The sequence below is a fragment of the Aplidium turbinatum genome, chromosome 2, assembly GCF_918807975.1.
Source record: "Aplidium turbinatum chromosome 2, kaAplTurb1.1, whole genome shotgun sequence".
Lineage (NCBI taxonomy): Eukaryota > Metazoa > Chordata > Ascidiacea > Aplousobranchia > Polyclinidae > Aplidium > Aplidium turbinatum.
The window spans coordinates 47,487,023-47,512,710 of record NC_137473.1 but is presented as its reverse complement, the minus strand read 5'-3'; the positions used below and the strand labels follow the sequence as shown (position 1 = coordinate 47,512,710).

The 25,688-nt window shown below is 38.0% G+C and overlaps 1 protein-coding gene across 1 annotated transcript in view; it reads left to right on the top strand.

Annotated features, from left to right (window-relative positions):
- LOC145764349 (disco-interacting protein 2 homolog C-like) overlaps positions 1-23,399 on the top strand; it is a 36,233-nt gene extending 12,834 nt beyond the window's left edge. The window contains exons 3-36 of the mRNA XM_082575966.1: positions 583-720; positions 999-1,121; positions 1,991-2,145; positions 3,089-3,233; positions 3,664-3,843; positions 4,273-4,328; positions 6,377-6,421; positions 6,895-7,028; positions 7,280-7,359; positions 7,777-7,964; positions 8,259-8,382; positions 8,530-8,710; positions 9,979-10,075; positions 10,340-10,433; positions 10,796-10,915; positions 11,417-11,531; positions 12,771-12,901; positions 13,174-13,409; positions 13,753-13,880; positions 14,285-14,399; positions 14,868-15,075; positions 15,511-15,707; positions 15,961-16,224; positions 16,487-16,717; positions 16,840-16,970; positions 17,477-17,645; positions 18,275-18,445; positions 19,228-19,347; positions 20,026-20,187; positions 20,844-20,937; positions 21,160-21,283; positions 21,567-21,651; positions 21,782-21,951; positions 22,625-23,399. Of these exons, the coding sequence (XP_082432092.1) occupies positions 583-720; positions 999-1,121; positions 1,991-2,145; positions 3,089-3,233; positions 3,664-3,843; positions 4,273-4,328; positions 6,377-6,421; positions 6,895-7,028; positions 7,280-7,359; positions 7,777-7,964; positions 8,259-8,382; positions 8,530-8,710; positions 9,979-10,075; positions 10,340-10,433; positions 10,796-10,915; positions 11,417-11,531; positions 12,771-12,901; positions 13,174-13,409; positions 13,753-13,880; positions 14,285-14,399; positions 14,868-15,075; positions 15,511-15,707; positions 15,961-16,224; positions 16,487-16,717; positions 16,840-16,970; positions 17,477-17,645; positions 18,275-18,445; positions 19,228-19,347; positions 20,026-20,187; positions 20,844-20,937; positions 21,160-21,283; positions 21,567-21,651; positions 21,782-21,949 (4,709 nt within the window). The 3' untranslated portion in view covers positions 21,950-21,951; positions 22,625-23,399. The remainder of the gene's footprint in view (positions 1-582; positions 721-998; positions 1,122-1,990; positions 2,146-3,088; positions 3,234-3,663; positions 3,844-4,272; positions 4,329-6,376; positions 6,422-6,894; positions 7,029-7,279; positions 7,360-7,776; positions 7,965-8,258; positions 8,383-8,529; positions 8,711-9,978; positions 10,076-10,339; positions 10,434-10,795; positions 10,916-11,416; positions 11,532-12,770; positions 12,902-13,173; positions 13,410-13,752; positions 13,881-14,284; positions 14,400-14,867; positions 15,076-15,510; positions 15,708-15,960; positions 16,225-16,486; positions 16,718-16,839; positions 16,971-17,476; positions 17,646-18,274; positions 18,446-19,227; positions 19,348-20,025; positions 20,188-20,843; positions 20,938-21,159; positions 21,284-21,566; positions 21,652-21,781; positions 21,952-22,624) is intronic.
- The last annotated feature ends 2,289 nt before the right edge of the window (positions 23,400-25,688 follow it).

Sequence of the window (25,688 nt, the reverse complement as noted above, 5' to 3'; positions counted from 1 at the left end):
TTTCTGAGTCACATGGCGCGTAAAGTGTATCGACCACTGCCTATCAACAATTAGTTAATTATTTAGCACAGGAATTTACTTCAACCCCAAACCGTTATGGTTTGAGTAGTTCTTACAGTGGGTGGTGAAACCAGCCACAGTTCTCGCTCATGATATGTTACATCTCATCATAAACTTTCTTCGCAACGTTCTATTTTCTTTAAACATCAAATCATTCATTATTTATTTTACGTAGATTATTTCATCGCTTCAGCAAATCAGCCCTTAATTCGTTAAAGTTTATAACTTTTAAAGTTCATCTTTGACGTTTCTGATCACATGTGCCGTGTCTGATTTCAGGTTTGCTTAATTGCATCAATACAAAAGTGATATCTAGTTTTAGTGTGGATCATCGTACGCTAGTTTGAATTAGTAGCCTTTTTATTAATTGTCGTTTTTCATATGTGCAGTGGTGAAACACGACACCACATACCTCACAGTAAACTTTCGAAAGAATCACTGTTTACATTCGAAAAACACGAAAAACCTTTACAACTCTATCATTCAAAATTGCATGTACTGTATGGAACACTTGTGTTACAGGTTTACATGTTAGCCCTCAACTGCAACACCGACCTCCTACAGGTAGAGACGAGCCTTCACCTTCACGGCCAGGTGTGAAGCTGAGAAGACAAGTGCACAAGTCGCGCCAGTCGAGACGGGATGATCGTTACAGATCAGGTGCAATTGACTTTTTGAGATAAATGGCTATTTTGTCACATGTGTTTATAATACGAATATACACTATATACAGTATATATTTATACTATATAGGCTGCTTTGACTTTATGAGATGTTTTCTTTATTTGATGTTTATCGTATATAGAGTCGGTGTTTTTAATTCGAGCTTGCTTTGCTAGGCCAGATATCTAATTACAATAGTCTGAAGTAACAAGAATATGAAAAACATTATTTTTGTGACAGAAGTATAATATCTGAATTGAAAATTACCTGTTCAGATGCTCACACCGAAGCAGTACAAATAGCCTTGGCAAGACACCGAACTCATCGCATCCCTGAGTTACCTCTTGCGGTCAAACGACGGTCACTGATGGTCCACGACAGTCTTGGCGACAGCTCGGGTACGATGTTAAGTTTACTCATGTCAATTTGTGTTGTAAATTTGTTATATTAAATTTCGAGAATTACAGCCAATCTGCTGATTTTCTACTCGTAAGTTTTCGGCATGAAAGGCTAGAAACCTTTTTGGTAATCTGAAAATGTTCGATGGACAGAAATTAATAACAAAACGTCTGACTTCTATCCACAACTGTAAACAGATGTTTAGACAACTAAACGTATTAGTGTGTTTAGCTCAGCCTTGGCAAATGTCTAATCTACTTTGTGAGAAATCATATGGATATAAAGATTTACATCAAATATCATTATAACTTCTAAAACCTCTACAGCCTGTTTCATCTTGAAAGGGGAACCATCAGAAAGTCCTTATGCAAATAGAATTTGAATTAGAGTAGAATTCGAGATAAAATATTGTTGATAAAATATATTAATAAAAATAAAATAATTAATTTAATATTTGAATTAAGATAGAATTCGAGATACAATAGAATCCGAATTCAAATAGACTTTGAATAAAGACCTTCTGATGATCCTTTTAGGGTGAAACAGGCTGTAGAGGTTTTAGAAAGTAGTAACTATAGTTGATGTAATTTGCCCTGCTTGGCTTTTTTGCTTGGCATAGAGCACGTTTTGTAGGATTCTTCTTCTTGCCTTTGAATCCGCCGCAGGTCACGTTGTTATAGCATTTGTTGGTTGATTTAAAGATTTGTATGTTTTGATGTTAGTTTCAAAGCTATCTGAAATAAACGTTTTTTATTCTCTTTATCATCAGTTGTTGAGGGTCTGTGATATATTCCATGATTTCGCATTGTTTTGGTTTATCATGTACTTAGTCTTCACAACACGTTTTTAAACCAATATTTCAACAAAGACGATGAAACCGACATCTCCTCTATCGGTGACGCGAACTCCTTGCAAAGAAGAACCACTGATGGGATGTCATCCGGAGGGAGCGCCTCTTCCTCTCCAGCTGTGTCTTTGCAACGCACTCCTAAGCAGACTGTTGAACAACAAAAACTAAACGCTGTAAGCATTGCGTGAGATCCAACAACAACATCAAACACATTTTTTACCATTGAAAGCTGTTCAAATATCTTCTGCTGTGTGTTGCTTTTTATTTTATAAACGTACTTTTTATTTTAGATTTTTTTAAATAAAGCTCTACGTTGTGATTTAAGGTTATCTTATGTATATACATGTAGTGCAGTGTAGTGGTATTGGCTTGTTATTGTATTGATTGATTTAGAAAATAGAGACCAATTTTGTCATACTAAGCACTAGTAGTATGTATTTACTTTAAGAAGATTTGATTACTATTTACTGGTCAATAAATTTTAACTAGATCTTTTATCAGAGATACAAGTAAACTTTTTTAGATGAATTTTCGGCGCCGATTCCAAATCTGCGCTCATTTTTTCTCTAGCACATCAGGTTTTGAAAATACATTTTAATATTTTTATGTAACTAGTTGTATAAAAATACGTTTCTAAAATGCAACTGGTAATCACAATGCATTGTAAAACCAGCTTTGTGCAAGCTTGAGGTCAAAATTGTCACTATTATGTCAAATTGCGTCGCTATGGGTCAATTTTAAACAACAAAAATTCAAATATCTCAAATCCTGGTGTGCTGGAGAAAAAAATAAGGACATTTTCGGAACTAGCGTCAAAAACCCTTCAAAAATTGCCTAACCTGGTCTCTCTTTAAAACCTGCTGTTGACCAGTGATAATCAGATTAGTACTGACTAATCATAACAAATAATAAATTTGTAGCAGCTTTTTATGTCTTGCAAAGTTAACTATGCTTTGCAAAGTTGACATTTAAATCACATAGTATCATCTCCAATACAGGACTTGCTATTTTGTTTGGATAACTTTTTTCGATGATTGCATTCTTGTTCTAATGGTGTCGGTTTGTATGGTGAGTTGTTAGATCGTTGACCGGTTTCTTGCTGTTTTCTATTTCTAGGTGAAAATAGAAATATCCAACCCTAAGATCGTATCTAGTGATGCGGTATCTGCAGGTGACGGAAATACTGGGTCAGATGAGGCTCGCCATCCTCCAACTCCTTTAACCAAGAAACTAGCTAATATCATGCCCCAGATACTACCAGGTAGATATCAATACAAGTCATTTGTTTGCCTTCTTTGCCAATCATTGAAAATTGTTGCAATGTATTTTTTTTTAATCAATATAGTATTATTAGAATAGTTTATCAGGCAACGATTTTTCAACTACTAACAGCAACTATAAACTTTACTGGTCGACCAACGTCAGTGGTTTAAACCAGGGTTGTGGGTTTTGAATTGGGGGGATTTCGGAAAAGCCTTGTCGGTTTTAAATATTGTCTAGGCGTGTGTTTTTGGCCCCACTTCATAACCTACGCAAGACTAAGGAAGCTGGAGTTAATTGAAAGAATAAGTTCTTTCAATTGTGAAGAAGAGTGTTGCCCAATTTAAAAATCAAATTGCCCATCAATGGATTGGACATCGTTAAGATTAGACAAGACATTGCGTCATGTAGCATCTTTATTTCTTTTTCAGGTAGTCGTCCTCTTTCACAAAACTATCTTCCTGATGTTGCAAATATATCTGTTGTCAACAACGCTGTTCCCTCCTCTGTGTCCGCTCCCATCATGGAATCCGCGAACACCGAGGAACAGTTTCGAAAATTATCCATGTCCTCGCAGATTTCTTTTATCAATCCAAACCCGGAAAATCCAGGTCAATACATAGATTTTCACACAACGCATGCTATCTCAGGATAGCAATGCGTGCTGTTAATAGCGCCGTATGCACCTTGCAAGTATGCTTTGTCATCATTGCTTTAAATACAGACAGATTTAGAGCTGCCCTTGAAATACGCTACTGAGTACACGAAATTCTGTTTCACGCTTTAAAAGCTCATTGACATAAACTCACCGGGTATCGAACCCAGATTTACTGACTACGGGCCGAAAGCTGGACTTGCAAATCTTATTATTTGGATTCTCATAGTTTAAAGCATTAAAACCAAAAAAGTATCTGAAATCTTCTGACTTAAATTTAACTGCAAAAAAACTAAACAATATGAGTACAGGATTATTGCGCTGTATCTACTAGCGAATCCTAACACAGTGCAGTGCTGTTCTTGAATAAATTTGTTTTTTATAGATATCGCCGTGACCAAAGTTTCAGCGAAAATTCAGCAACTCCTACTAACATTAAAGGTATGGATTTTGAAACATTAACTTGTTAGTTTCTGGTTAATAACAATGGGTTTGTGTCTTGTATATTTGAAAATACTGATCGACCCAAAGTAAAATAATTTTGGAGATATAGGCCGCCATATGTTTTGTAATGAGATGTAAATAATTAATAAAACTTTCGCATAAAACTTCTGTTTTCAACTTTCAATGCAAAGAGAAAGCAAAAAGTTGTCATAAAATAGGGATTATATTGACAGAGTTGTTTTGTGATTGCTGACTAGTTTAGTGAACACAGTTGCAGTAGTAATTTGATTTTGAAATAATTTTCTTATTGATTTTGCCTGTATGATCATTGATCACTTCTCGAAGTAGCTTTAATGTAAGCCCTTGGGTGGAATATGCTAGTGATTTTAATGAATTAGTTTTTTATTTATTTTTTGTTTCAAGTCTAAACTGTAACCTGTCATGCAGCTGCATTTATCGTACAAAAAAGTTTAGCCATATAGGCTGTATTTAGATAACATGCTCTTCGTATCGCACTGTGACAAGTTTTGATTTATAAAAGTGGACCTTTGTACTTTAAGGCTTTGAGCCACTGTAAATCAATACAAATATGATTCCCTAGTCATTGTGTTTCCACCAATACAGGAAGACCACGAAAAAAGCCACGTCATTGACAAATTTCAACTACCAACTCATCAGGTTATGGTTGAACAGAGCTGAACCCTGTGTGTGGTGGATAACAAAATACAATTGAGCAAAATTTTTGCTCTTTTGTTTTTCGAATGAATGCTTTGTTTTCTGTTTTTCAACCTTGATTTCAAGTTAATTTTGTTTTATTTAGCATTGAACAACTTTTCTCTATCTTCGGCCTGAAAAAGATTCTTCTGCTTTTGTTTGAATCAGGGTTGCCGTTAAATATGGGTTCATTCCAGGCCATAGGGAAACGAGAAATTTTTCCATAAAAAGCAACATTGCATTTCTTGGAATTTTTTATTTGTTAACACGTAGATATGTTGCAATTCTATGCAATGTTTGCATCATATCGTGTTTAATCATTGTTCACGTATATAGTGTTAGTTTGAGCAACTACATGATTGTACGTGCTTGATGCACGTTCAAATTTCATTGGGATCTCATGTATATTATCTTGAACTCCTCATGACACGAGAATATGTTGCAATGCGGTTCTGTTAATACTCAAGTGTATTTTCATAATACAAGAATGGAAAAAAAAACTTGCACTATCAACGTGAGCACCCCTGATTTAAATCACATTTGTTTCACTAACCAAACCCTTTCCAGTACCTCTGTTCCAGTACTTGTCACTTGTTTGCAAAAGTGTTGGACCACGCATCTGCTGCATTATCAGTCTGGCAGCTCTTCGTTGTTGCTTCGTGCTTTTATGGTCATTGCTTTCTTTCTGACACAGGGTTATGTTATTTTTAAGAAAATATTTCATCAAAAACATTTTGTTTATGATTTCACACGAGCTCGAAACTTGTTCACGAAGGCATATTAGAAACATTTCAAGTAAATACGTAATCTGTCCCGTCGATTAGTAATAAGAATTCAAGACAAACACTGAGTTTTTCACAATTTTTCCACATTTTGAAATCAGACAATTGGAGGTGCCTAGATTCAAAAGCTTAGAAATTAGATTGAAGCAAAAAGTTTTAAGACCATTACAACACGTGTTGATTGGTCACCAAGAACAATAGATCACTGATTTTTGTCTGGTGCTATTTCTTTCTCTTACTGTTTAGCTTGGTTTTTGTTTGCTTTGTTCTTAACAGCCATGTTGATTTTTTGATCTCTTTATCTAACTAACAACCCGCTTGGCAGCAACAGCAGCAGCATCCTTTGCGCTGTTTCTTACTGGATGTTAAATTATTTAATCGTTTCTAAAGTGTTTGTCTTTTTATTGAGCATTGGTCGTGGTATTGAGCATTGGTTGAGCATTGGTCGTGGCTTGCTTGGACTTACTTTTACTGCCAAGTGTCAATGCTTATTTTTATCGTTTGTAACAAACTCGCCTGCAGTTTTATCAAGAAAATTCTTTATTTTAGAGACCGAAGAAAAAACCTCTTGCTGAATACTTTCAAGATGATCAGGTGATTAAATATGTGGTTAAACACATTTTACAAATCCGAAGTTTTTCCTAAAGCACACAGCTATAAACCTTGGTTATTGGTCAATTGTTTGTAGTGACAAAGACGTGCTACTGGAGGCTCTCAAAAATGGAATGTTGTTAGAATGATCTTTTTTGATTTGCGTGTGTTGTTACGTTTTTTGTTCACTGTATTGTTACGACTTTCACGATCACATGATGCCAGGCAGACACTTAGTCATGATAAATCGTATTTTTTTGGTTTTTAGACTTAAATCGTAATTTCACTTTTGATAGAGTTAGACTTTTCTTTCTGCCGTCACCAAGCGACTCTAGCCGAAAATGTATACGATTAGAATTTGCACTTAGAAAAAGAAAAGTTTGAGTTAATACAAGTTGGATTTTGATTGGTTTTGTCTTTCAAGAAATCGCATGGGCGTTTTCCTTGTTTTCATTTATTGGTTAATTGGTTTCCAGGAAGAACTGCTAGAAAACCCTCTTGTTGATGAAAACGCCCCCAAACCGGAAGGCACTGTGACCGCCCCTCGTCAGGGGGGACAACTGCCCCCTCAAACCAACCTCCCCCACTCCATAGAAGCTGCCATTCACAGGTTGGTAGAACGACTTACTTTATTGAGTTAATGTCGTTGAATAAACTCTTCTAACACGATTTGATTTAAGACGACACTGAAATTGTGCTGTTTTAATAGTCTGCAGACGTTGAATCAGTGCAAAACGATTGATTGGCTTGTGTTTTAATTTGATCTTACGAGACATTTTTGGTGTTGGTTAAATTTAATTTTTAAAGCTTGCTAATTTTTATAACGAACAATAATGTTATTTTGTCTTTGGCTCCTTTCAGATGCGGCACAGCCAATCCAAAAGCTCCTTGTCTAACTTCTGTGGAACGAAACGGAAAAATGTCATACACATTGACTTACGGTTAGTACCTTTTCAGACTGTTTCCATTATAGTCCGATTGGTTGCTTGAAGGGTGACATCACAAGGTCAGCCAAACAGCGTGGTAGTACCAATTGTTCCAACGACAGTGTATTGAAAGAACAAAACTTTGTTTGAAACGGCATTTCGTGTAAATTTTACAAAGAAAACTACCTAGTCCTAGACTGTTGCGCAGGAGAGTGATTCTATGTTTCTGTACATTCATAAGCATATAAAAGCAACCAACGACACGGTATTTAACATAATATGCAGAAAGAGATTAAAAATTGCAAACGTTTTTGGCTGTACGACATGTTAGCCCTTATCAAGCATCTGAACAACTGAATTACTTATACATGAAATGAAAGTGTGAACCAAACATGACAAAGGAATTAAAGTGTCTGTTTATTCACTTTCCAGGGAAGCTTCTCGAACGTATGCGAAAAGTAGCCTTCACTCTCACTAACAAACGCAACAATCTTCAATCTGGCCAAAGAGTCGCTCTAATTTACCCGAATTCCGAACCTGTCCCTTTCGTTTGCGCGTTCTATGGTTGCTTTCTTGCTGGCCTCGTTCCCGTGGTTGTTGAAGTGCCAATGTCATCTGAGGTATTTCGGCTTTCATCTGCTTGCAAACGTTTAATGATGGCAAGGTTTATTATATTGTAGCTCTGAATTCGTGTCATATCAGCTACTTCTCAGCCAGCAAATTAGTATTTTTTACATTGGTTCAACGTCTGCAGATATTGAATGAATGTAAAGAGGACTGATTTGCTGTGTGATACTCGTCAGTTCGATAAACGTCTAGAGTACACGACTGTGTTTTTACAAATGACTCTATTACGTCGTGTTTACCAGCCCTAAGCCTGTATGCGACAACTGAGCTAATAACTTCTTTTGTAGGATCCCGGGTGTCCGCAGCTGGGTTTCCTTCTTGGAAGTTGCTCTGTCAGCGTCGCTTTGACGTCAGAGCACTGCCTGAAAGCATTGCCAAAGAATGAGAAAGGAGAAGTGAATCGGCTCAAAGGTGAAAATCTTCTTTTACTGACGACCTTACAACAACAAAAACTTAGTAAAATTAGGCTTTAATCATTTTTTGTTTTGTCATTTTGTCATTTTTTTGTCATTTAATGTCCGTTTGCAGCTTTGTTATATTTTTTTTCTTTTGTTTTAGGTTGGCCAAAGCTACAGTGGATACCGACGGACTCTCGTAATCTCAGCAAACCCCCTTCAAGTTGGGAGCCCTCCGGACCCGAATCTTCAAACCAGCTTGCTTACATTGAATATAAAACCGACAAAGATGGGAGTGTCATGGGCATTACCCACACTAGAGCTGCCATCCACAGACATTGCAGGTGAAATATTCAATTGTTTAATGTTTCATAACGATTTTTAGTGTCAAACGACGTTATATTGACGTGTTATAAATCCTTTTTTAAAGTTCGTTTCTCATTTGAAAATCTTGAAACCTATCTCCCAATTCTCTTGATGAAAAAGTAAACAAATAAACTCCACGTAAACACAGATGTGCCAAGAATGGTTTAGCTTTGCCGTTGGCTATGACAACCAAATTAATAGGATTTTGACACCGTACCGTGAACTACATACATCCGCAAGTATCTTACTGAATTAGCTGTTGCCACTTTTTATTGCTATTTTTTTTAGTCTGCGCTTGTAAAATCTTTTTACTTGGTTGATGTGCTCTTTTTAGTATATCACAAACCTCCCAGAAAGCAACTGAACAACGTGAAACGCCAAAGCTTTTTTTCCAATCAGCACATAGACAGCTTTACTACCAGGATGTTCCGATAATCTCGCACGTCTGCGTCACGCTCAACTCGTGACATTAAAGCGTTTGCCATAATACCTTGTCACTTGTTGTTGTGCAAGCACCGTTTTTTTTACCTTAACGGAGCTTTCAAGGCAACCAAAGACGGTTCATCTCGATTCGACAAACAGAAATTATACTTTGAAAAAATGACTCCGAATTACGTCATAAAAACGTTATAACAAGATGATTGTTTAACATTTCGTCGTCTGAAAACGAAAATGTGCTACGTCCAAAAAACAAGTTTTTTTTAGAAGCTCTGCCTTCAACCTGTATGCGTGCGAGTTGGAGTTAAGGAATGTATTGTATTAAGTTTAAAACTATATGTCATAGACTTCACGAGAAACTGGCTAAAACGAGCACAAAAATCACATGGGAAATAAAATGCATCGAAAATTGACACAGCCGACTTTGGTGTCCAGGCGACGATTTTCATAGTGTGCAATTAAGCATTGTAGGTAAGCTCTCCATTCAGCCAGATTTGAAAAACGTAATTATATCTGGCAATAATCGCATGCGGACTCTTCAAGCTGTCAGCCACAATGATTTTATCGTTACTCTTACAAAGATACGTGGTTTAAACTTGGAAGAAGGGTTTACCAGTCCGAGCATACGTTCTCACAATCAACGAAATCATCGTTTTCCAGATAGTAAAATTGGATGGATGTAAAGCGAGCTGGTTTTGTTAGCTTGGTTGAGGACAGACATGTTCTTCTTTTGTTTGACGTTAAATTGACATCTTCACACGTTGAATCAACTTTGCTACAAAAATTTTGAAAGCAATTTTCTCAACAGAAGTCTGGTAGCTGCCTTCAGTTACAACCCTGGCGATACCATGGTCAATCTCCTCGATTTTAAAAGAGGTTTTGGATTAGTGCACGGCATTTTGGCGGTAAGTCGATTTCCTCTGCTTTAGTTTGCGTCTGATCTTGTCTTCTGCAATTGCGAAACCTCTTCTCGGCTTAAATCTATCATGCAACCACATTGAAGCCGTCCGAGAAAGTTATCCATTTTACTCACAATTTGAAGACATTGCTTTGACACAATTTTGTCGTAGTGATAGAAAAAAAAAACAAAAAAAAACGAAATACTCATTTTAAGCTAAAACCTTCAGTAACAATTCATCATCTCTATACATTCGATTTTACACAAACAGAGCTTGTTTTGCGGGATGCATGTCTTTTGCGTGCCGTACGCGCTCATGAAGCTCAACCCAGTCCAATGGCTTCACATTATCACTAAAAATAAAGGTGAGTGGATGTGGCCTTTTCCTAAAGTTGTTTCAAACTGCCGCAAGAATGTCATGCTGCACCTAAGTCGCTCATTTGATTGGTTCTTTTTTTTTTAATTTCTGAAATTTTACTCCATGTGCTCGTAGACTCATTGAAGTACCAATAAGAATCTTTCATGTCGAAAGCTTAATCGTTTTGTGGTTTTAGAACGTTTGAGCTATGACACATATGTGTTGGATCGCTGATTCAAATCCCACTTAACTATCACGTGTGTACAAGTGTAAAAGCTCAAACGCATCACTTTTTGGACACTCCTCGCAATTGATGAGCATTTGCTGGGACTACAAGGTCTAAACTTGCAGCCAAACATTTTTTTTCAGCATCTCTGGCTCTCGTAAAGTCACGTGACCTCCACTGGACGCTTGCCATGCAGCGGGAAAACTCCAGTGTCAATCTGAAGACGCTCAGAATGCTGGTGGTGTCCGACGGTGCTAATCCATGTAGGTCGAGGAAAATTTCATTTTTTAACGTTGATTCAACGTTTGCAGAAAATGTAAAAACGACGGATTTTTCTTCCTGGGAGTTTATGTTCTCCTGTGTATTGTATTAAGATGAAACTAATATTGTTACCTTTTTCTTTTTGTTAGATGTCTTTTGGTGAAATGCACGCTGTAACTTCATTGATATAAAGTATATTATTAGTTATCACTACTGTTGGTATAAGTTTTATACACATATATTATAAGTTTACAGCACTCCACATAGAATGTTTTTGTCACTTGGTAAACTAAAAGTGGTGTCTTTTACCTTGTGTGATTAACTGTTTCCCGCTTGAATGTCAGTGAGTGGTTTCCCCGTGATTGATCAGCTGACAGCTGTCCATCAATCACGACCAACAAACGTTGCCTTTTCGTAAACTTTTAGAAGTTTGTTTTAACGTCGCTAGTTCAACGTTGAAACAATGTAAAATAGCAACGACATTTGCTTCAACTTCGTTTCAGGGTCAATCGGATCGTGTGATATGTTCTTCGCCGAGTTTGAGAAGAGAGGTTTGAATCGAGATGCGATTTGTCCTTGTGCTTGGTCCCCCGAAGCACTGACCGTCGCCATGAAGAGGTGAGGGCTTGTCTTTCGTTGTCCACCAATGCCAGACCTCGGCTTTTACGTACCAAGCGACCTTTTTCATACGAAATCTAGAAATTGTTGTATTGATCGTAGAATGACAGTACAAGCCGCGGATCCTGCTGGGAGGTTGATGGTTGATTGATTCATCAAAAATAAATCTTTCAATTCGGTATTGAAGCTTTTATAAATTAATTATTTTCCGATCACCAAAGAAATTACTCAGATTTGTGGAATAGTGTTTAGAATTTTGAGGAAGCTTTTTGTTTTGTGCAACTCGTAGCCTAATCAAGGAAATCTGTTTGCAAGCCATTTAAAATGCTTTAAGTATCGAAATTCGTACAGTTTGAGACGTTTTTACAAGGGTAAAAAGTTTTACCATTGCCCGACTATTGACTACTAGAAAGCGATCGTTTGATAACTGAAGGCATGGGTTCGGTGCACGGTTTGTTAGCACACTATTTGCTTCTTTGATTTGACGTCAAAGCTACTTTCCACTCAGGAATGCATTTCTAATTCAGTGGAAGAACCTTGTGAATATTTAATAGACACAAAACCAACTGCTGCTCAGTGCTGTGTGCGACTGTGCGTTCACGTAGAAAAACGTTAAAGCAACGTAGTTGCACAATTTTGTTAGCTGTGTGTGTGTGTTTCACTGCTTGCATGAGCCTGATAATCCCAAGTTGTCCCAACGTCTATCCCAGACAGCAAAATCCGTCAATTTTACATTGAGTCAACGTCTGCAGACGTTGAATCAATGTAAAATTGACGGGTTTTGCTGCCTGGATAGTTTTCTTCAATTGCGTTAAAAGTAATTTCTTTGTTCACCTCCATTCTATGCTTTCCAACCAGCTAATCAATGCTTTTTTACATTGGTTCAACGTCTGCTCCATTGGTTCAACAACTCGATCTCTACATTCGTCCATGTAAATCAATGTAAAAACCTCTTTTTCTGACTGTTTTCTGATACAGTGCTGATAAACTAAAGTGCTGAGCCAACACTTTTTGTTTCGCTTTCGATATAATTCCGAAATTTAGCCTTTTCAACTACCAAGTCTGTAAACAATTTTTAAGACTTTTACATTGTTTTAATGTCTGGACGACATTGAATCAATGCAACAAAACTGTGGTTTGAAAGTAACATATCATATAACTAAACAAATGTCATTTGTATCTACAGTTTATTTATTGTGTAACTAAAAAGTTAAAGAAGGTTTTCTACTTTTTTTTTAGGTCTGGTCGATCGGCAGTGCGCACAGCGTTATCATTGACTGATATGTCATACAATGTCATACACGAAGAAACTCCTTTAAGTCAAACTCCATCCGTAGTTTTGCAAGATTGCGGAAATATATTACCCGGATGTAAGTTCACGATTGAAGTTGCCATTTTTTATGTTTTAGATATCCAGCAACGTGAAAGCGATGCAAAGATGATAATATTGCTTTTTGGGTTGTGTGTGAGCTTGTATGCGAAAGATCATGCGTCTCCGTCTACGTTATTGTCTGAGTTTTGCTGCAATAATGGACAAACAGAACTTTTTAGCGTATTTATTTCTACCTTCTCGTCCGTTTCAATTTTTTGCTTAGATGTCTCAAAAAAAATCTCAAAAACGTCATCAATTCAATTTTCGCAGGCGCTGCTGCAGTTGTCAGGGTGGAGGACGAGCCGTACCTGTGTCGAGTGGACGAGGTTGGCGAGATCCTGTTGTCACCGAAGCCATCCGATTCCTCAGAGATAGGCTCCTGGTATTATGGCCTTAAAGGGATAACTGACAAAATGTTCAAAGCCCACCCCATCGACCAAGGGAACCATGGACAAGCTGATACCGCATCCTACATAAGAACAGGACTGATGGGTTACATTAACCCGGTTAGTGATAAAAAGTAATTGTTCACCCCAGAGTTAGGGAAGGCCCTATATTTTAGACCTGAACCCAAAAATGCAGCCTTAAACCCGAAAACTGTATGGTGCGTCATCAGCGAGTAGTGGTATATCTTTGATGCATTTCATCAATATTTTTTAGTAATAATTATTGTTTCTGAATCCCATCAAGCACGTTTGATTGACAAGTGCGACCCTTGAATAAATCCACATTTAAATATTGCTAACGATATTCCTTGAGGATTTCCAATATAGCACAAACAACACCAGTGTATTAATCTTTTAAAACAATCTATATAAACAATAGAAAGTTTCCTCTTTTGGTTGACAGAGCGGTCGAGTGATGGTGACGGGCAAAACCGAAGGCATGATCAAGATATCCGATCGTTTTCACAACGCAGACGACATACTGGCTACTGTGCTGGCTGTTGAGCCTGTACGCTTTGTTTACCGAGGAAGGTAACATTTCCAAATCCCTATAATCGGGGGATATCAAAACTAATGGTTTGGACTTCATGAAACCCCCATGTTTATGAAATAAATGGAAAAATATGAAGAAATTATAACGTTTTTGTTATCTCTCTCATGGGCTGTTTGGTATTGTAATGCCCATAAATTAGTCAATGATTGATTAGTGTCCACAAAAATCAAGTTCTTTATGCCATGAAATCAGGTCCTTTATACCTCTCAAGTCACGAGTACATTTCGCTAAATCCAACTCAATATTTCAGAACTAGATCGACTACTTTTGGTCAGCATATGGTTAAGTCTAGAAACTTTAGAATCTAGTTAAAGGCGAGATGTGTTTAATATAGAAGTGTTTGGTAGAGGTTGTTTCCACATGTTTTTTTTCCTTTCGAAAGGGTTGCTGTGTTCGGTATTTCTGTGCTGCGCGACGAGAGATTGGTTATTGTCGTGGAGCAGAAGCCAGATTGCCTCGAAGAAGAGTGCTTCAAATGGATGAGCAGTGTCCTTCAGGTGGGTTGCTGACTCTTCTTTTCTGCATCACTTGCTATAGCTAGATATTCGCCGGGTGGCTGGGACTTTGAACTTGGGAATAAACAATTGTGTGGTCAACAGTTTAATAACACAATATGATAGTAATCAGTGGTAAAGAATTTGTCTGTCCTAAAACATAAATACGTTTTTTTCTCGCGTTTGTGTGCGACCTTTGACTTGTTAGCAGGGCCACAACACGCACGAAGCCATTTTATGCCCTTACCCAAGCAATTGATGTGGTAAATGACCCACCTTCGTTGCTTATAAGCAACTTTGCATGCTTATTGGTTATACTAAATACGATTTCTTTAGCCTGGAGTTTTTGGTATTTCAAAAAATAAGAGTCGTACATTCTGCCACTTCATGTCATAAACGATTTGTATTTTGCGTCATTTCTTTGATGTTGTTCTCTGTAGTGGAAAGTTTCTGAGCTTCTTTCATTTCCAGGCTGTTGAAGGCATCCATAATGTTGGTGTGTACTGTCTTTCCCTTGTCGGCCCGAACAAGCTTCCCCGCACGCCTCTTGGAGGCATCCATTTATCAGAAGCGAGAAGTCGGTTTTTGGAAGGGAACCTCCAGCCTTGCAATATTCTGATGAGTCCTCATCTGTGCGTGGTCAATCTTCCGAAACCTCGCGAGAGGCATAAAGACGTTGGTACGCGTTTGAGAGTACGCTACATTGAAAAACCTTAGCTTTTAGGGTGTTCATAGGACGATTCTTGCACTATGTGATCTCCGCTATACCTTTTCATGCACACTCCTGAAAGCTTAAAAATTAGACAATTTAGCATACAAATCTTCTGGAATGTGTTTTTTCAAATGGATTAGTTAATAAAATGGAAAAATAAAGGTGCAGAGTTAACTATCCACAGGTACAAGAAAAGGTATAACTGGCATGGTGAATTTATTTTCAAAGTCAAGCAGGTGTAATTGGAGTTACTTTAGCGTTTTTGTCAACATGCCTATTTGCATTTGTAGGATCAGCAATAAAGCTCAAACACAGTTTTGTTTCCGATTTTTGAAATATTACGTTTAAAATGGTACTTTGTGAGAAAACGTGCTTGAAATGACCTCATTTTACCTACCACAGGGCCAGCCTCCATTTTGCAAGGCCAGGTAGTTACTGGCTTGCGATTGGCTGAAGCCAAAGGTCGTGACCTCGCACCTCTTCAAGACGAAATCGACGCGGTGGAATCCAGCCCTAAGTTTCAGTATTTGTCGGAAATCCTCAAGTGGAGAGCCCAGAGCTCCCCCGAGCACGTTTTGTTCTCACAAATTGGAAGCAAGGTGACTTGTTTGTGCGGTGTATGATTTGTTTAGGTTTGTGTTCAGTGTTTTGCACGCTAAAGTCGTCACACAACTTTTCGTATGCACGCTTTGGCAATTCTCGTCAAGTATAACCGTATGCGAAAAAAGTAGACTAAGCAAAAGCAGTCAAAACTTTGCATTTTTTTTTTCTTGAATGTGGGTAGAATTTAACGTTTTATTTTCATCATTGCCGCACGTATAGCTGTATTATAGTTTTCTATATAATTTACAGGGCTCTATATCGAACCAGTATACTTGTTTGCAACTGCACAAGAAAGCGGAGAAGATTGCTCAGTTGCTTCTGTCTCATGCCCTACAGCAAGGTAGCACATCCTTGTCTACAGGAGACCATGTGGCCCTCCTCTTCCCACCAGGGATCGACTTCATCGCAGCCTTTTATGGGTGCATGTACGCCGGTTGCGTCCCTGTGCCAATTAGACCTCCTCACCCACGGTCGTTAGCTTCTACACTGCCGACAGTCAAGATGGTTGTTGAGGTATAGATTTTTAAACAGAATTTTGGTTTGAGTCAAATTGAGTGCATCATTTTTACTCATCATTTTTATTGGAGTGCTGTTTTCAACACCAACATAACACCATCAGTCAAAGTCAGTCAAAAACTTCTGCTCTGTATCGCGTATCTTACAAAAATGAAGTCTGTTTGTTTTAGATGTTGCAGGTGTAATAGAACACCAGTTTATCTTTAAAAAATTTACGTGCCAGTCGCCCTACCACATCTAAACACGTGGCTATCATCAGGTTTCGAAAGCTACTGCCATCTTGTCGTGTGGTTCGATTATCAAAATGCTTCGTGCGAAGGAAGCAGCTGGCATCATTCAAGGCACTGGCTTGTTGTCGTGGCCGCCTATTCTCGACGTGGAGGACACCCCTAAAAAGCGCGTACCGATCACGTACAGACCCCCCACTTCCGAATTGTTATCTTACATCGATTTCAGTGTTACAACAGCCGGCACTCTAGCTGGCATCAAGGTAATATTTCACTTTTTTTTAAATATAGCAATTTTGTGATTTTTGTCGATTGTACACGTTAATACAACGTTTCAACAACGTAAAGTAGCGTTGTTTGTCGTTTTATTGACAGTATCTTGCAGATGTCTCATTACTCGTCAAGCCAATTGTGTCGTTCCATGAAGCTCCAGTGTGAATTGTACCCATCGCGCACAGTCGCACTTTGCTTGGACTCGTACAGTGGCCTTGGTCTGGTACTGTGGTGTCTCAGCAGGTAAGATGGATGTGAACTTTACCCCGCTCAGACAACAAAGTCCGTCATTTTTACATTGATTCTGCAGACGTTGAATCAATGTAAAAATGACGGATTTTGCTGGCTACGTAAGCTTATGAAACATTTGGCTATTGCCGCCAATGGAAGACGGTTTCCCTGTAAGAAATCTTAGTTGCTTTGTTTCTTTGCATGTACGTTGTTACAATGTGGTCAGGCTGAAGCATTTTCTCACGAAATTTTAAAAGAACGTGTTGGGTCATTCTTTCTGCGCCAATAACGTTTCAAAGTTAAAGTTCTAACTTAGTGAAGAAGATGATTACAAAAAACTACAAATTGTAAATCCGGGGCATTGATAAACCTGAAAAGCCCATTTTTGATAAAAATTGACGAAAGTGAACTTATGTAGAAAAGATCGTTTTTCCTGGCTACGGTGTAGCTTCCACGCTAGTCATTAAGACTTAGTTTATGAAACTAAGCTAATGCTTCACTACTTGCTCTGTCTACAGTGTGTATTCCGGACATCAGTCGCTCCTCATAGCTCCAAGCGAACTGGAGACCAACCCGCAGTTGTGGCTCAACGCTGTCAGCCAAAACAAAGTCAGAGACACTTTCTTATCGTACAACGTAGTGGATCTCTGTACCAAGGGCTTAGCACCTCACATACCCGCCTTGAAAGTGAGATGAAACATCATTGTGCCCAGACAGGAAATCAGTCGTTTTTTTACATTGATTCAACGTCTGTAGACGTTGAATCAATGTAAAAAACGACTAATTTGGTCGTTGTTGGACTGGTTTCCATGCATAGGGTTTTGTAATGATTGACATTGCTTGTTTTATGTTGTGGTTTAATCTATTTCGTTTTAATCAAGTAGCCTTGCAAGAGTGAGTGGTAATCTCTATTTATTCAATAATAATTACTGATTTTGTCATGTGACGACATTGATGGTGAGTCTCTAAGATCTATTTCAATGTAGCTTCGCTTACCTCACATTAATTTTCATTTTCAATTAAACAAAACGTACGTTGTAAAAGCATTAATTTAAATCGTAAATGTGAAAATTACTGAAGTGCTTTATTATAACCGGGACACTAACGACCAAAAATGACTAAATGGAGGCAAGAAATAGGATATAGAGGTGTTTAATGATAAAAAACTATTGACTTCACACTATGCTCATTAAATTTGAAGAGCTTTTGCCCAACAATGGACATTTTAAGCTAAATAATTAATTATCAAGTTAAAATGATGAAGCTATATATTGATCATTAAGCCGAAATAATGATCATGATGATAACATTCTCAGAGTCGTGGAGTCTCGTTGAGTCAAGTCCGGACTTGCGTGATTGTGGCCGAGGAACGACCCCGGGTTCTCCTGACTACAAACTTCACTAAGTTGTTTCGCGACCTCGGCCTCTCACCGCGCGCGGTCACCACTGCTTTCGGCTGCCGGGTCAACGTCGCTGTCTGCCTGCAGGTGGGAGAGAAAGTAGATTGGTTTTTACTTGTTGAATATGACTATTGTTGAGAGTGGATAATGGAAGTTAGGTTTTGAGACAAACGTTTGAATTACAAACAAATTTGAGCTATTTTTTCAAATTATATTTGATATTTAATTATTTACATAATTGCAGCACGAAAGCTTTTAATCTATGACATGATTTTAATCCAGTCTTTATATTTTTAACTCAACGTTAAAGCCAGTTAAGCTAGGCAAGCTCTCCGAGCAGCGGTTAGCTGGTGAACCTTACCTGGTATGTCGTGTATTGTGGAGTCGTGCTGAGTGGGAGTCTTGTCTTGTTTGTTAATTGTTAGCGTCACCGTTCACTGCTTCAAATGTTACCATGACGTCAAGATGTCTTTCCTTGACGTCAGAATTTTTGTTCGTTTCCCGATAGCCATTGAACACTTTTCATGTCAACGATTCTTGCTATTTCAATGTTTAAATTGTCTTGGTAATGTGCTTGTCAGATGTCGCTTTTCTCATGCACTTCATTCATGTTCTTCAACAGGAATTTGTTTTAGTGTTGCCAGTTGTTGAGTAAGTGTTGCCAGTGATTTCATCGTATGAGAAATACTTTGAAAGTATGTAATTCGGCATGTCAAAAAAACGTGAAGTTTGATTTAAAATCTCGTGTGGGTCATAATCAGAACATGGAACAGTTTTTGATAATTTTTCTCTCTCAGAAAGTAAAACTCGTCTTTTTCAGATTGTACAAATGAGATTTTACCAAGTGACGTCATGTTTCTGTTTTTCAGGGAGCGTCATGTCCCGACCCCACGACTGTGTATGTGGACATGCGGTCGCTACGCAACGATAGAGTGTCGCTTGTCGAGAAAGGGTCGCCTCACAGCCTTTGCCTGATGGAGACTGGAAAGGTATGAAAGCATTTCTCTTGTCAGATGTTCTCCCAAAAAGTATTTTACTTCACTCTGCGGCCACGCGTAGAATCAAGTTCACGCGGCTGTTTTAGCAAGATGTATAAGGTAGACACATAGATTGCCTTCCTTGCCTTCCATCGACTTAATATAAATCTTCAACTGTCAGGCATAAGCTTGGTTACGTCAAAAATAGCATGCAGATGGCAACGAGACTTGTATAAGCTCGTTGTTTTTTAATATTTCTCATGAAATTTAAGAGAAGTTCTATTCGGGATGAGCTAACGACTCATTTGTTTGCGTAATCTTTTGCCACGTCATGCTTGTTCGCGAATTGTTTTTGAAGTAAACTATTTAATTCTCATTCCGTGTAAGTATGACGCAAACTTTCAAGTCATAAATCATACCAAGATAAAACTTCATCAAAAACTTTTCAAAAAATCTTTCTTTGAATAATTCATCAATGATCCAAATGGATGCGCAGTGTGATAATTATACAGAACCAATTTATTTATGTAATTTAACTGTTGGTTACCAAATGTGATGGAGTGACGGCAGTTCCGATACTGCATCTTAAACTCAACATCTTTGTCTCTTCAGTATCTGTGTAATTGAGAAATTTATTCGAGCAATTAGAATTAAACATTTCAAAAACTTTGTGTTTTTCAACACTTCTAGATTTTACCCGGCAGCAAGATCGTCATAGCTGACCCGGACACCCTGGGTCAATGTTCCGACTCCCGTTTGGGGGAGATATGGGTGAGCAGCCCCCACACCGCTCAGGGTTATTTTGCCGTTTATGGAGGAAATTCAGACGTGGCTTATCATGAGCACTTCCAGGTAATGAACCAAACAACAAAATGTGCCATTCTTTCATTGGTTGAGCGTCTGCAGACGTTGAATCAATGTAAAAATGACAGATTTTGCTGTCTGGGGAGCCTTGATAGCAAACTCTCATTTGTTATTGCGAAAATTTTCTACTAGATTTACAGAATCTACTTGTTTTAGTTTTGATATAAAAAATTGTTCAAACATTTTATTGTCTTGTATATTGGGATGTTACGGGATGCGAAGCTCCGCTTTTTTGGCCGCATTAGAAAGTCAATTTTGAATTCAACATTTTTTATGTCTCATTACAAGCTTGCATTCAACAAGAAACCTTAAATTGCTTTAAATTTAACTTCACTACTTTTGTATAACCCATAAAAACAATATTTTGTAAATAAAAAAAAAAACTGTAACTTTTCTAGTGTGGCCGATAAGCCATAAGCGGATGTAGTTTCGCATCCCCTTCATCTAAAATTTGTGGTTGTAAATAACGAGACGGTTACTTATCCCTCTTAAAATTCACAACTAATGAAATGTCATATTAAAGTCATTAAAATTTTGAAGTTTTTTTTTTCGACGACTTGGAACTGTTGCTCGTGCTCGTTTGCTTTGCTGTACTGTACTTTATTGTTAAACAAACCGGTTTGAACGTATTCTTTCTCGGTCAGGGCCAGTTGAAAACCGGAGATATTGAAACGAAATTTGCCCGAACCGGATTTCTCGGATTCCTGAAAAGAACAGACCTCACCTCAGCTAGTGGAGGTAACTAAGGCAGAGCGCTTGTTCAAATAGCCACCGTGCCATTTATCAAACCAGGAGTGGTAAACTTCACGATCCGCCGGCCCGATTCTGCTTTAAATATCTGATTAACTATAAAAATGTGGCTGGAAGGGTTCTTGGAAGTATTTTAATGAGTCATGATTAACATGATCCATTGATTATAACAATCTCTAACCAGTCTTCACTTTTTGCTTTATCTTCTAGACAGGCACGATGCGCTCTACATTGTTGGGTCTCTGGAGGAGACGATTGAGATGATGGGAATGAGATATCATCCCATAGATATTGAGAACACAGTGATTCGCTCCAGCGGAAAGATAGCAGAATGGTAACTACCCAGACTGCAAATCAATCGTTTTTACATTGAATGTGCAGACGTTGAATCAATGTAAAAACTGGTTAAGTAACTTTGCTCGAAGGAGTGAGATTTTTGAGAAAGTTTGTGGTTTACTTCAACGCTTATTCATCATGAATAAATAATATAAAAGTCTGCAACAAAATCAGATAAAACATTTTCTTCTATGTTGAGTTAATATCAAAAGACGTTGAATTGTTGTAGTGTGGTCACATTAACTTGACTTGCGTTCGTTTGACAAGCTTTCTTTTTCCAGTGCTGTATTTCATTCAAGCAACCTGCTGGTTGTGGTTGTGGAACTCAACGGACCAGAAACCGCAGCTTTGGATCTGGTACCTTTGGTAAGTCCAAAGAGACAAATTTAAGTCATAATTTAGTTTCACAGTCATCGTTTTATAATCAAGTTCGGAATAGTATCTTGGCTGTTGAGTAGAGTGACTCTTGAGTAAATCAACCTTCTGTACTTGCCAGGTGACCAACGTTATAATAGAGGAACACTACCTCATCGCTGGCGTGGTTGCCATCACCGACCCGGGTTCGATTCCCGTCAACTCCAGAGGAGTGAAACAGCGCGTGCATTTGCGAAATGCATTTTTGCAAGATCGCTTGGATCCGATTTACGTTGCTTACAATATGTGAAGGTTGGATATGTTGATCAGAGATATTTCTTTACATTGTTGTTGCGTCAGATTTGGTTTTGCTATCAAGATTATTGTTACAAGAGAGTTTTGCACAGTACACAGAAACATGTGAAACAAATAAGTAATCACAGTCAGGTTCGAAAACTTGTATAATTTATTGATAAAGCTTACAGTATCTTATTCTATGAGCTTGATCAAAGGTTTGGTAAAAATAAACATCCCATTGCGTTGTGAGTACGTTATCTCCCTTTGGACAACTCAGCACGGCAGTCACTATTGGATGTGGATAGATCAGTAGCCAAGGGCTCAAGAACCCTATTTGACCCAAAAGGTCATATTGGGACCATTTAAGACCGTTTACTCAGGGATCTCTTTTTTTAGACAGCAATGAACAATAATGAGTTTTTAAAACAAACAGTTACGTTTTAGTCGAAAGCATCCAGATTTTTGGCACCTTCGTTTGAAAATGACCAACCACCGGTTCGGTGTAGACATCAGTCTTTACACTCGAAGTCGCAAAATTCCAACAGGGTAAAGCGCTTGGCTGATCGAAAAAAGAAAAATATGAGCCGAAACGTAGCAATTTCTAAAATTTTATTTCTTAAGATCTTCACCCGTAAAACCTAATTGATTTTTCTATTTCCTATTATAAAATCATTGTATCGTATTTCAGGCATATTTTCTTCAAGCCGCCACCCAGCTGCTGCAAGTTCTGAGTTTGCAAACGAATGCCTGCGGATATCATTAGTGTTTTTTTCTATTTTTTTGTCGTTTATGGCCAATGGTTTTATTTGATGAAATGAAAAAGTGTGGGAGAGACTATGCAATACTACGGAAAGATCACTTTTTCCTGTTGTTCAACATCTTTTCGGTATTAACATGTAAATTTAATATATTTGTGAGTTGTAAATAATGTAAATAGAAGTGCGTAAAGCTTATTTGTCTCGTTTTTGGTACACATACTTCAGGTGGTACACAGTAAGCTAAATGGAAAACCACGACGGTACATTTTATTTTACACCACAATAATGTCATGCAGTGCTCTACAACGATTATTCTCTGTTCAGTATTTGAAGTATTTTTGGTGGCGCATCGCTTAAAACGTATGGGTTGAATAAGAATGTGTTGCAGAGGCTTTAGCCTAGATATAAAATAATATATACTTTTAAATAACTTCTTTGCTTGGTGAGTGATGGTTTATGTATTTGTTCATGTAAAAGTGTTACATTTGCGCTTATACAGCGTCATAAAACTTTAAATCAATCTCATGTTTGAGAATAATGTCACTGGAGACGGATGTCTGTATATCGCGATCAACGATAGATTTTCCTATTCACCTGCAGTCGAATGTAATGCACTGTTTTCATTCAATGCAGTCTTCTCTTAAAAATGTATTATTATTTTTGTTGCCGTGTAATTCAGAATAAAATACACGCATTCCAACATCAGTCAACTGGATTTGAACTTTTTGCCGATTAATCGGCTTTGTGCTAGTTTATGCCTAACCAAGAGTGGGCAAACTTTTAAGGCGGGGTGGGGGCAAATTAGCTTAAGGAACTGCTCTATACACTTGCTGCTGTTTGTTTTGCAATTTGTGCTAATTCCCAGGACTAACGTCTTGAATCGCAATCAAGTAACCTACAGTTTTGGAGCTGGCCTTTTTATCCCCAAGAGCAGTGTACCCAGCGGTTGCGAACGACGTTGGGAAAGTACGACAGAACCCCATCCCTTCCTCTGCTTAATGCCAAGCTGGAATGAATTAGGTAGCCCTACCAATTTTAAAAGGTTATTGACATGACCCGGTAGGAAATTAACCTTTATCTACCAACACAGAGGCAGGCACTCAAACCACTGGGCCATTGTACCGGTTTGCATTTGCTGCTAATTCAGCTTTGGGTGCCTGTACTTCAGTCGACCCGTGTTCATTTGATTGGTTGCTTGCTGACCATACTATTTAAACGTTTTGACCGGGCGTAGCCTATAATTAGTGAAATAAGTAGGATGTTCCCTATGAGGAGCCCTTTTGACCTATCCTTGATTATAACATTGCCTACCGTACCACACTTGGGAAATCAAAAGAAAAAATATAGGCTATAAATAGTGAAACAGGAGTTCATCATGTAGTCTACTTGGGGTTGAGACAAGATCAAGAAAACACTACAGTAGCTTGCTAGTTACTTTGGCTACACCCAAGGTTTCCAACTCGAAGGTCACAAACTGTCCGGGCTCGCTTCAAGTGATGTCCTTTCAATTAAAAGTGAGCTACAGCAGATGGAGCAACGCTTTCTGTCAAACATTGCAAATGGAGCTTCAATATGAAAAAATAACTACTTTCAGTAAATATGCCGTAAATTAAATAGGACAGCCATTTGAAGTCCACTTGACCAAAGAGAGAAATTGTTCATTTGCCTTTGAACGTTGGAAGTTAAACACAGAATGAAAAAAAAGCAACATGTAGACAAGAAGCACCAACAAACCTCGCGGTTTTCTAGTCAAAGTGCTTCTTGAATGATTTTTTTTTTGTTTTGTTTTGTTTATTATCTTTATCCTGCAGTGTGGGAAAGCGGACTTGAGCGCTATGCATCGGTGTACGCCTTCCGACGTACACCTGACCCACGCTGCAGCCGACTCCAACGTCTGTTTCCGGTTGTCTACTCTACTTATGACTTAAATTTGGTACTACCCATTACTCGAAATCGATCACTGGGTAGAGGCAATTATCGTAAAGTTTCTTGCCCAGAGAAACAACAGCAAGTGCGGGCTGTACTGTTTTCGCAACAGACAAAAATAAAAGTTTTTCTATCTCTATACATCAGCCCAAACTTTACATAAAAATCGATACAGAATTACGGATTCGGAATAGTTTGATTCCGGTTTTCCGTAATTTTTTTTGGTGTTTTGTTGGCCCATTTTTGTTGTCGTTGGGTTTGACGTTTGAGTCAATTTTGAGTTGTGCTACTGTACTTGTTCATTTTAGTCAAATTATCTGTAGGGTGTAGGCTATTTTAGACTTATGCTATTTATTCATATATCTTACTTTATTTGTCAACAAACCTCCAGAATTCCAAGAATCCAGTGTAATATAACTTGGCAATGAAACAATCATACAATGTGCAAGTAGCGAGTCAGTCTAAAAGTTAGCCGGCTAGACGATCAAAACTACTGTGTGGCAGTTCGGCAACCACAGTGTTTTTAAACTAATTTTTGATGAGTTTTCAGTAGTCAGTTGTGCATAGCTTTCTGTGGTTTTGGTGTTGCCTAATGTTGCACAGTGTCATAAGTCACCATTGATAGCTCAGTTGGTAAAGCAAATGGGTTTGTCAATGAAGCAACAGCAAGAACACTGATTCAAGTCGCAAGGTATATGCTTGAGCAACGCACGCACATCAAGGATTATTTTTAAAGAAAAACAATGTCTCATCTAAACTAACTTGAGGCAAATAGTAACCCATTTTGTGGAAAGCATTTCAATTCTTCTATTCTGTTCATGAACAACTAGGACTTGATCTTTCTGTAGTACAATGATGTTCTATGAAACAAAACACTCATTTTCATAAACTTACGCCATGATATACCTAGCTGAATAATTTGTATTTTGATCAGTTAGATCATGGTACAGTAGGCTATGGATAGAGTTTTTGATTTTCATCATCATCAACCAATTTTGATTGTACAGGCGAAAAATTAATTGATGGTGCAAGTGTTAAGATATACTGATCTGAATCAGGCATCTATTC